Here is a 12,155-nt window from a genome sequence, read left to right on the forward strand (position 1 = left end):
TCTAATTTTCCACAATCACCATCCTGCTCAAGTGGCCAACAGTATATTCAGACTTCAAACATGGATCTTCTAATCATATCTGGATTGTATGACAGTTTGATTTTTACTGCATTTGACTATGCTTTCTTTCAAAACCTAGTCTATCATTCCTATATAATTTTGTATCCCGAGATTATTGTGTCAGATTAGGTCCACACACTCTCCCATTCCCTGGTTAGATCCAGAGACATGAAGTAGTCACATATGGTCCACAAGGAGTGTGTGTGTGTGTGTGTGTAGGGTGGGGGGGGGGGGGTGATATCAGGCATTATTGGAGTAGGTTACCCATAACCTGCCAGATGGAAAGGCCTGGGTAGTCCTCAGTGTGTGTAAATTCTCATGCTGTGGCTATGTCTTCACAGATGGCATACAACTTTCTGTATTGGCTGAAGATTCAATGTAACAGAAGTGCTGATTTTAAGTTCCCATGAAGATTCCCTCATCTGATTCAGCTGCCTAGATACAAACTGTCCATGAGTGCAATCTCTGCAATAGGCCTGTTAACTCCCAAGTGGTTCCAGTTAACTGAATCATGCTGATGCAAGCTTTCACGTTAGAGCAGGAGCGGGCTAAATATGGCCCATTGGCTGGATCGGGCTCATCAAATATTCAGATGCAGCCAGCCATGACCCTCTGGACTGCCAATGTCCTGCAACCCAGCAGGCCCAGAGGCAGGCTCCCTACCTGCCATGCCCCAGCATGTCACTCAAAGCATCCTGCTGCTGGGGCCAGCATGTGCACACACCCCTTGGGACAGGAGTCTCCCCAAGCTGCTCCTGCCCCTAGTACAAGCCTCAACTCCCACTGGTTAGAAACCGGCCAATAGGAGCTGCCTGGGCCATGCCTGCAAGTGCAGGCAGCTTGCAGAGCCCTCTTCCCCTCCCCATGGCCCCCACCAAGATAGCTACAAGTACTCTGCTAATCAGCTGGGCAGCATTTCAGTCTCTCCTGAGCCACACAAGCCCCACAACTTAGAGAACATTAACATTAGTCACAACTCACTCCCAGACCCTGCACTCCCTCCAACATCTCTCCAAGTCAGAATCTACTCCTGCACTCAAATCACCTCCCAGATTCCACTCACCCTCCTGCACCAAGCTCCTTTTGCATTCACCCTCCATCCCAGAGTCTACACCCCCTCCATTTATATCTTAGAAAAGTGCACCTCTTGACAACTCATCAAATTCTCAGGAGAGTCTCCCCCATCAAAAATTACTGCCCACTCCTACCAGAGGCTTCTTTCATGATCACCTCAAGAAAGATCAACATGCCACTTTTGAAAGTACTTTTCCATAATCTTAAAGTCAGATGTAAGAGACAGTTCTTTAAAGCAAGAGGCTTGAGTTGTTGCAAGGCCCACACCATCAGTATAAGCAAAATTCTGTACCATCATTTCATACATATCCCTTCTGTGCATTGAAGTGTGTGGGAGTGAGTACAGAAACTTGTGGTAGCCCATTATCCACGTTCATAATTTGCTTGTTTGAACTATTTAGAAAAGCTAAACGTACACAAATCCATGGGTCCGGACTTAATGCATCCGAGGGTACTGAGGGAGTTGGCAAATGTCACTGAGGAGTCTTTGGCCATTATCTTTGAAAAGTCGTGGAGATCGGAAGAGATCCCGGATGATTGGAAAAAGGCAAATGTAGTGCCCATCTTCAAAAAAGGCAAGAAGGACAATCCAGGGAACTATAGACTGTTCCGTCTTACCTCAGTTCCTAGAAAAAAATCATGGAAGGGATCCTTAAGGAATCCATTTTGATGCACTTGGAAGAGAGGAAAGTGATCAGGAATAGTCAGCATGGATTCACAAAGGGCAAGTCGTGCCTGACCAATCTGATTAGCTTATGATGAGGTAACTGGCTCTGTGGATATGGGAAAGTCAGTGGATGTGATATACCTTGACTTTAGCAAGGCTTTTGATATGGTCTCCCACAATATTCTTGCCAGCAAGTTAAGGGAATGTGGATTGGATAAATGGACGGTAAGATGGATAGAAAGATGGCTAGAAGGCTGGGTCCAGCTGGTAGTGATCAACGGCTCGATGTCAGGATGGTGATCGGTTTCTAGCGGAGTACCCCAAGGTTTGGTTCTAGGACTGGTTTTGTTCAATGTCTTTATTAATGACCTGGATGAGGGGATGGAGTGCACCCCCAGCAAGTTCGCAGATGACACTAAACTAGGGGGAGAGGTAGATATGCTTTAGGGCAGAGATAGGGTCCAGAGTGACTTAGACAAATTGGAGGACTGGGCCACAAGAAATCTGATGAGGTTCAACAAGGACAAGAGCAGAGTCCTGCACTTGGGACAGAAGAATCCCAAGCATTGGGAGGGAGGGATAGCTCAATGGTTTGAGCCTTGGCCTGCTAAACCCAGGGTTGCACGTTCAATCCTTGTGGAGGCCATTTAGGGATTTGGGGCAAAAGTTTGTCAGGGATGGTACTTGGTCCTGCTGTGTAGGCAGGGGTCTGGATTCGATGACCTTCAAGGTTCCTTCCAGTTCTAGGAGACAGGCAATCTCCATTAATGTTTTTTTAATTGTTACAGGCTGGGGACCAACCAGCTAAAGTAGTAGTTCTGCAGAAAAGGACCTGGGGGTTACAGTGGATGAGAAGCTGGATATGAGTCAACAGTGAGCCCTTGTAGCCAAGAAGGCTAATAGCATATTAGGTTGCATTAAGAGGAGCATTGCCAGCAGATCCAGAGATGTTGTTATTCCCCTTTATTCAGCTCTCGGGAGGCCTCATCTGGAGTAGTGTGTCCAGTTCTGGGCCCCCCACTACAAAAAAGATGTGGACACATTGGAGAGGGTCCAGCGGAGGGCAACCAAAATGATTAGGGGGCTGGAACATATGACCTTCAAGGAGAGGCTGAGGGAGTTGGGTCTGTTTAGTCTGCAGAAGCGACGAGTGAGGGGGGATTTGACAGCAGCCTTCAACTTCCTGAAGCGAGGTTCCAAAGAGGATGGAGAGAGGCTGTTCTCAGTAGTGACAGATGGCAGAACAAGGAGCAATGGTCTCAAGCTGTGGTGGGAGAGGTTCTGAAGGAAAATCTTAGGAAAAACTATTTCACTAGGAGAGTGGTGAAGCACTGGAATGGGTTACCTAGGGAAGTAGTGGAGTCTCCATCCCTAGAGGTGTTTAAGTCTCGGCTTGACAAAGCCCTGGCTGGGTTGATTTAGTTGGGATTGGTCCTGCCTAGAGCAGGGGGCTGGACTTGATGACCTTCTGAATTCTCTTCCAGCTCTATGGTTCTGTGATTCCACCTTGTCATGCGTCACCAGCCCATCAATAAAAGCTGTACTGTTCTGAGTTTTCATTGGAATCCAGCCTCAAAGTTTGTAGTGAGGGTCAGGACCTGGTCACAGCCACATGTGTATTCAAAAACTAGCTTGCTCCTTGAGTAGAATGGCATCCACAGTGGGACCAATGCAGTTCCCAATCACACACTTCCACACTGTGCACTCAAGAAGGGTGAGCTGCAGGTTTTCCAGGCTTGAGAAGTGCAGTGACTGGGGGTTCTCCCCCATGCATCAGAGATTTCACTGTACTGCAGGATGTTGGTGAAAAACTGCTTTATATAGTTTCATACCAGCAAACCCAAATTACATAGGACTCAGGATGTATCTTTTCCTGCTGCTTTTCCCAATTTTGAAGCTGCAATGGCTGCATCTATCCCTTCACCTGTAAATGGTCCTTTGGAGACTGGAATGCACGTAGCTGTCACCTGCCCAAGGTGATGCTGGACTTGTCTGTGATGCTGTTTGTCTACTAGCTATTTTGGCATCCATAAAAGCTAAGCAGTCCTAGCACTGGTATTCACTTGCAGCGGGTGTGGGATCTGCAGTCTTCAGCAGTTTCAGAAAGTTCAAGCATGTGAGCTCTAGTATGTGAAGTTTAGACCATCTACACATTCAACCATGATTTCTGTCTTGCTGCTTGCATTCACACCAGGAGGGCTTCTCCTGTTTCTGAAGCTCTATACGTTGTACTGGTGGACGAGCCAAGAGCTCCTTGTAACTCAGCAAGAAACATGTTCTTTGCGACAGAGATTAGGATTGCAGTAGAATGGTCAAAATCCTTTGACATCGGAGGGGGATGTGGGAGACTATTGTCCGCAGTCATTGTAATCCAGTCTGCATTTTTAAAGTTCCAATTTAATGCTGGTTTTGAACAGAGAACTGGGATTAGAGTGCCAATAAAGGGCAGTACTGTTGTGTACTGGCTGTTCAGAAAGTCATTAAGGATGATCCACAACACAGGCATGTGTACACCTGCATCATCTTTAGAGGTGAACCTCAGGTTAGCACATGGCAGAACAAAGCAACATCAAAAAGGAGGAGCACATCCTTTGCCAACACCCCAGTCTGTCAGTTCTTCACGTGCAATGTTGTTTTCATAGCCCCACTGTGTGGTGACTATTAATGTTACCCACAAATTCAGCAGGATCGTATGCATTCTGCAGAGCTGGCTGAGGCCACTGCATATCAGGTGGTTTATCTAGGAATATAAGCTTGTCAATGTGCACAGTGATTGTAGTGGTTTCTCTGTGTATTGTAGGAGATAGCACATATTCTTTACATACAGTGAACCCTCGTTTATCGCGGTAGATAGGTTCCAAACCCGACCGCGATAGCTGAAAATCCGCGAAGTAGGCTTTGAAAGCCGCGGAGGGGCTCCGGCGGGGGAGCAGCCCAGGCGCGCCTGGGATGCCCCCCCGCCGGCTTCCCCCGAGGCTTTGAAAGCCGCGGAGGGGCTCCGGCGGGGGAGCAGCCCAGGCGCGCCTGGGATGCCCCCCCGCCGGCTTCCCCCGAGGCTTTGAAAGCCGCGGAGGGGCTCCGGCGGGGGAGCAGCCCAGGCGCGCCTGGGATGCCCCCCCGCCGGCTTCCCCCGAGGCTTTGAAAGCCGCGGAGGGGCTCCGGCGGGGGAGCAGCCCAGGCGCGCCTGGGATGCCCCCCCGCCGGCTTCCCCCGAGGCTTTGAAAGCCGCGGAGGGGCTCCGGCGGGGGAGCAGCCCAGGCGCGCCTGGGATGCCCCCCCGCCGGCTTCCCCCGAGGCTTTGAAAAAAGTCCGCGATGTCGTGAATCCGCGATGGTCGAACCGCGAAGTAGCGAGGGCTCACTGTATTCTTTGATTTCTTGCGGTGACATTCCTCAAGGTGCAACCTGAACTGCAGAGTCCCCTAAGCTCGCCAGCCTAGGATACCTTTCACACTGCTAGGGAATAACAAACACACCACTCATTCTCGGCCTCCAGTAAGCACAGTCACTCCCAGCTGAACACATGAATGCTATACCCAGCCATCAATGTATCACATACAGGATAACACCCATATATCCCTCATTCCCAGCCTTGCTGTCCAGAAATATGCATCTTGTACCATTCAGTAGTCCACTGCACCATACAAACTCAGCTTATCACTCCAGCAATGGGTAAAGAATGTACATTAGCCTTGTCATCTCAAGTGGAAGTTTTCAAATACTTTACTCAGTTTATTAACATTGGTTACAAGAAAAAAACACAAGCTAATTCCTAAACTTTAAGATGCTAAATAAGATTTCTTGAAGCAAGCACTCTCACATACTAGATGTTACAGCATCTCTCAATTCATTGGTGGATTTCCTTTCAGCCTGGGACCACCTCCCTTACTTCAGTGTTTGGGGGTTGTCTCAGCATTCACATCACATGCTAGACCAGAAAATTAATGATCCGAGCACTGATCCAAATTCAGTGATTAATCCTAGTCATGCACCACTTGCAGCACATTGTGTATAGGCTAAGTATTTCAGCATCCCTGACTGCTCATAACATCAGTATCTGAAGAGTGAAATAAGGAGGCTAGAGACTCCCCCCCCCACCTTATTATACTTCAACTCTTGTTAGGGATGCTAAATGGCATTTAATCAAGCTGATTGACTAGTAGGAAGGGATTGGGGAGGAGGGGGCGGGGAGGAGAACCTGGTTGCTCTTAATACATTTAAAAAGCTAAAGTGCAGCAAGGGGAACCAGGTGTGAGCTAGGACAGCTGATTCCCAGCTCACGTGCAGTCCCCCACTACACCTCTGCCTCCCTTGTCCCCCGCGGATATGGTGCTGGGAAGGGGGGGGGGGGTTAAGCCTGCTCTCCTCAGCACCAGTTCCAGTTCTTTTCCCCCCTTGCTGCCTCTCTGTGAGAGAGGCAACGGGGAAGGGGGACTAGTTGAGTCACTTGTTGACTAGTCACTTAGGGCTCACCTAGACTACGCGGAAGATTCGAAAGATATGCAAATTCCGTGGGAATTTGCATATCTTCCGATTTCACTTTCGAAAGCAGGGCTGTGAACGTAATCAAGGCGGGGGGGTTCAGCAACCCCCCCCTTTTTTGAAAAGCCACTTTTCCTCAAAAAAATGAGGTTTACGCAGCTTTTTGAAAAAGGGGGTGTTGAAAAAAAACACATCTTGATTACTTTCACTTTTGAAGCTCTGCTTTTGAAAGTGAGATCGGAAGAAGATATGCAAATTCTCGTGGAATTTGCATATCCGCTTCTGAATCTTCCGTGTAGTCTAGGTGAGCCCTTACATCTCTAACTCTTGTGTATTGGAAAAATCCTTGCTGGGTCACATGGGCAGACAGTTTCGTTGCATGTGTGAGCGCCCAACTGTCCTTCAGATGAATTGTTAAGTTCCTGTTTACAACGCCCTGCTGGTGAATCCCTGATTAAGCAGGTAATAATGGCACCTGAGCACTTCGCTGGCTCTCTGCTTGCCGCTGCCCATGGCGGGCTGCTCCATGTGCCTCAATATGCCGTGTGGCGGGGAAGAACTGGCCAATGGGAGCTGTGATGATTGCACTAAGGTGGAAAGTTTCTCCCCTGCAGCCGACAGGCATATCAAGCAGACAGACACTTTGAGTGGCCTGGGGCTGCAACAGACAGGGAGTCCCGGCAAGGTGGATCCAAAGGCTTGGTGGGCTAGATCCGGCCCACTGGCCATAACTTGCCAAGCCTGGTTTAAAGCTTGGGGGAGCATCAGCAGGTGTCAAAATACTGCATATGGAATTACTGCAAGACTGTAAAAGAAAAAAAACTGCCTCTTTACTACTCGAACAATGACTATTCACCAGTCTTCAAGAGGTGAAAAGCCTTAAAATACATCCAAGCACTGAAAAATGTTTCCCTTCAGGACTTCCTATTAAATACGATGAATGTATTTCGAATGCATTATTCTAAGCAGGAAAAGGTACACTACAGAAGTTTAATATTTATAAACACCTATAACTGGTTCAAAATACGTGTTACACGATTACTAGTACTATGAAACTAACCTTTTTGCACAACAGTAAACAAAACAATAGAGTTCTTGAACTTAGTTTAGTTCTTCAGTAGACTTGCTATTCAAACAAAATTCTCCTCATACATAACTTACTACATTAATCCAGGAACAATCTCATTTTTCCACAAGTCAATACCAAGCATTAAAATAAAGAAGGAAAAAAAAGGAGTTTTAAGAGACCAAGTCCTTTAGTCATTCTTGGCATCAATACCTGTGTTGACAGCCTCTCACAAAAGTTTAAACATTTTTATTTCTTAGTACTGTTACAATGTGGGTTCTATGCATGTACAATAGCAGGTAAAATATCTATCCTCGTTCAAGTGTCATTTAACCTGCATGCCACCCAAATATACTAAAATGCATCCTTCCAAACTATTGCATATCCAAACTACATTGTACAGCAAAGTAAATATGTGACTAACTATAAAGTCCAATACTCAGCTCCTTTCAAAAGCCATTCACGTGTATTCATTTACCCTAAATGTGATTTGCTCCTTTGCAAAAAAAAAAAAAAAAAAAAAAAGTTAAGTACTCCTTGACAGGCAAACAGTATTTTCCTGTCATTCCGAATGCAACATGAAAACACAATGATGTACAATGAAGGCCACCTTGGAAGTTAATTACAGCAAAACAGTATGTCTATATCAGTGGCTCCAACCTTTTTAAGCATGAGATCACTTTTTGAATTTAAGTGCAATCCAGGATCTCTCTCAAACCCAAACACCCTTGCCCCACCCTCCTTCCCACCCTTTCTCCAAGGCCCTGCCCCTGCTCACTCCCTCCTCCATCTTTACTCACTTTTTTCAGGCTGGGGGAAGCGGTTTGGGGTGCAGGAGGGATTCCGGACTGAGGCCAGGGCTTGGAATGCAGGCTCCAGCTGGGCACCACTTACCACAGGTGGCTTCTGGGTGGTTGTGCAGGAGGCTAAGACAGGCTCACCCCAGCCTTGGTCCTGCACCACTCCCAAAAGCAGCCAACAAACTCTCTACATCCCTGCCCTTCTCTGCTTTGTGGAGATGGGGTACAGAGAGGAGCACCCTGACATCAGAAAAAAAAACCTTCCTCTTCCCGTGCCCTGCACAACAAGCAGGAGGTGGGGGATATCTCCAAGGTAGAGGGCAGGAGCAGCACAGCAGTGCTGAGAGGGGCAGCTGAAGTGCCAGCACTTCTGATAGCCTCCCAGACAAACTTGTCAGGATCACCTGTCAAAGGTTCCAAGTAGTACCAGTAGATACTGATCTACTGGATAGTGAGCACTGGTCTATATCTATGAGATTGATTTCTTAGTGGGATTACCTAAATCCACAAAAATGGGAGCAACTGACAAGCATTAGCTGACAAGCATTAACTGCCAAGATCACCTTATGTAAGAACAAGTGACAGAATTCAGAAGTAACTATGGTAAAGATGAACAAACCCAGCCACTTCAGACGTGCATCTGACCTGGGTATTAAAACATACACACTTTTCCTCGAAGTATTAATGATTATACCACACTAATACCTAGGTACACACTCAAAATTACTTTGCAATTCTTCACCCATCTAGCTAGGTTCTTGTATTTACACCTATTATCACCATACCCCAGCACCTCGGACAAGCAGCTCTAGGGACGCTTCTGCAAACAAACATCTTCCCTAGGGAGATCACTCACATGTCCATGAACAACGAGAGCCCAAATCCTGACAGCTGTAATTTGCCATCAAGTGTTCGAAAGACCCCGAAGGTCCTTCCTTCTAGCTCGCTGATGAGCTCAGTGGACACACGGCACAGGAGCCCCGAGCTGGCCTTTCGACTGTCCGGTCCATAGGTGCTTGGAGACTGTTTGTTTTCCCCGTTACATTCCAGCTCGGCTTTCCCCTTGGTATTTTCATACCCACTGGCTCTTCTGGTCCATCCCCCCCTTTGCCCCTTCTCCCCCCCCCCCCCCATTTATTTTCGTTCTGAGCATCCAGAGCTCGGGGACTCGGATGGGGGTTTTGCCCGCACGGCCCCATCTCTGCTCGGGCAAGTGCTACCGGCCCAGTGGCCGCTTTGCAAGGTTCCCCAACAAGCAGCCTTGCCCCAGCCCTCCCCTCCCCTACTGGGGGGACCCCCATGCACCACCCCGCCCCTCTCTACCCCTCGGCACCCACTGGGGGGACCCCCCATGGACCGCCCCGCCCCTCTCTACCCCTCGGCACCCACTGGGGGGACCCCCCCATGGACCGCCCCGCCCCTCTCTACCCCTCGGCACCCACTGGGGGGACCCCCTGGACCGCCCCGCCCCTCTCTGCCCCCCCGGCACCCACTGGGGGGACCCCCTGGACCGCCCCGCCCCTCTACCCACCGGCACCCACTGGGGGGACCCCCTGGACCGCCCCCCCTCTACCCACTCACTGGGGGGACCCCCCGGACCGCCCCGCCCCCCTGGCGCGGCGCTACCTCGCGGGTGGTGACCTCCTCCTTCTCGGAGATCTTGAGCAGCAGCCGGTCGTTCTCGAGCTCCAGCGCGCGCACGCGGTCGATGTAGTGCGCCAGGCGGTCGTTGAGCTGCCGCAGCTCCTCCTTCTCCTGCAGGCGCGAGAGGCGGGCGGGCGAGAGCGGGGTCCCGCCGGCGGCGCGGCTCGGGGTGCCCGACATGGCGGCGGGCTCATTCAATCCGGCCGCACCGCGCGCGGCAGGGAGGGCGCGGCAAGATGGCGGGGGCGCCGCCTCCTGGGCGCGCGCGCGGCGCCCGCTGGGAAATGGAGTCGCCGCGCAGGCGGAGCCGAAGATGGCGGGCAGCCCCGCCGCAGGGCATGCTGGGGGCTGTAGTCCGCGCTCGCCTCCATTTTGTATCCCCAGGCCCCAGCCTGCCCCCGATTTCATGGCGCCCTGGGCTGCCCCAGGCCCAGGCCACCGCTCAGCCTCCTGGCTCAGCACCTGCCCAGCTCCCCCCCACTCAATGCCCCCCAGCTAGGCCAGCCTGGCTGCCCCCCCCCCCGACCTACATTCCTGTCCACAAAGAGGACAACAACCTACTGCAGCTGCTAGTTCCTCAGGGCCCGTCTGCACAGCCGTTATATCGAAACAACATCGAACTGGAGGACTTCCTCCTTCTACCCCTCATTTTACAAGGAGAAAAAGAAGTCGAGGGAAGAGGGTTCCTACTTTGACAGCCTGCTGTGTAGACTGCACCAAAATCCCAATTAAGCTATTTGGACTCAACTGCGCAGTTGATGTAGCTGAAGTTGCGTGGCTTATTTCAGCTCCTGCCTGCTGGGTAGACCTAACCTCAGTGAGCTCAAGGGATTGAGATCTGTGCTGTAAATCTAACATTTCCAACCTCGGTAGCATCCTTTCTGGGAATCAATGTGACTGATGGAATGAGATGGTGAAATTTCTGTGTTTTTCAGTTTGTGCATTTAAAAATTCGTGCCTGACAGTGCAAGTCTAACATTCTTTTAATCAATGACTTGATTACCTGCATCCTGCTTCAAAGACATTTTAACACCAGACTTGAAAGAGAATCTTCTGAACTATCATTCATGCTTAAATTGACACTTTACACCTAGGTCTTAACAAATACATTAATTACCTTACCCATTACAAAGATACCTTACCCAATTATCACCTCTAATATCATTAGCTCACAGACATTTCCCCCCCCCCCCCCATCCCCTTTCTGTTCTGAAATTTGATTTGTCCTTTTCATATGTGTTCATTTTTTTTAATTGTATCCTTTGGTATATACGGCTGTGCCAATTTTCTTCCACTATTTGATCTGAGGAAGTGGGTCTGGCCCACAAAAGCTCATTGCCTAATAAACCATCTTGTTAGTCTTTAAAGTGGTACATCGTCCTGTTTTTTGTTTCATATACACCAGACTAACACGGCTACATTTCTATCACTATTCTTTTAGGGTAGTTTTTGCCCAATGTAATATCTACTGACCCTTAGCTGTACGTAGCTGTCCCCCTCACTGTGTATCTGTGCAGCTCATAGTCTCAAACATGGTTATCCTCACAACACCCAGGTGGAGAAGTGCAGTGCTCTGAAACACAGTGATGCTACATGACTCACCCAATGTCACACAGGAAGTCTGCGGCGAAGCAGGGAGTTGCACTCGGGTCTCAGATGTTTCTCAAAAGCAGCCACCGTGGCCACATGCAGCAACCAAGAGCTTTTCTTGTGGCCAAAGCTTCCTGGTTGGTGAGTGGGGGATGGGAACAGAGAAGCGGGTCTTTCCCAGTGTCTGCAAGAAGCAGTTGGACTCTGCCCTCCCCTGGAGCCACAAGCCCTGAAGGGGCAGGCAGCCAGTGAGTTCCCCACTTTCCCAAGGACAGTGGAGCTCTGGCTTCTGCTCTGTGGTGGCAGGCATCAGACTCTGGCCGTGTGGCGGAAGGCTCTGGCTACAGACTTGGGACTTCAGACTCATGCAACCGTGGGCTCCATCCCTCAGCCATAAGGCTTCAGGCTCATCAGCCCCTTCATTGCCCCACTGCTGCCCCCAGCCCTTTACCCATCCAGCCAGCCCCCACTGCCTCACTACCCACCTCCCCATCCAAGGCTTAATTTGTCCCCCACTTTGCAAGGACTGAGCAAGTCTGCTGTGAAAAGTGATATTTGTAAATTTAAAAACAACAAATAGTCCTGTGGCACCTTAGAGACTAACACACAATTTAACTTCTGTGCCAGGGAAGATAATGGACCAAGTAATTAAGGAATTCATCCGAAAACTTCTGGAAGATAATAAGGTGATAGGTAACAGTCAGCAGGGATTTGTAAAGAACAAATCATATCAAACCAATCTGATAGCTTTCTTTGATAGGATAACAAGCCTT

General features: G+C 49.5%; 1 protein-coding gene across 1 annotated transcript in view; it reads right to left on the reverse strand.

The window, feature by feature from the left end:
- LMNB2 (lamin B2) overlaps positions 1 to 10,047 on the reverse strand; it is a 51,443-nt gene extending 41,396 nt beyond the window's left edge. The window contains exon 1 of the mRNA XM_075903162.1: positions 9,775 to 10,047. Coding sequence (XP_075759277.1) covers positions 9,775 to 9,972 — 198 coding nt within the window. The 5' untranslated portion in view covers positions 9,973 to 10,047. The remainder of the gene's footprint in view (positions 1 to 9,774) is intronic.
- Positions 10,048 to 12,155: the final 2,108 nt, after the last annotated feature.

Source organism: Pelodiscus sinensis, chromosome 19 (genome assembly GCF_049634645.1).
Source record: "Pelodiscus sinensis isolate JC-2024 chromosome 19, ASM4963464v1, whole genome shotgun sequence".
In the NCBI taxonomy this organism is placed as follows: domain Eukaryota; kingdom Metazoa; phylum Chordata; order Testudines; family Trionychidae; genus Pelodiscus; species Pelodiscus sinensis.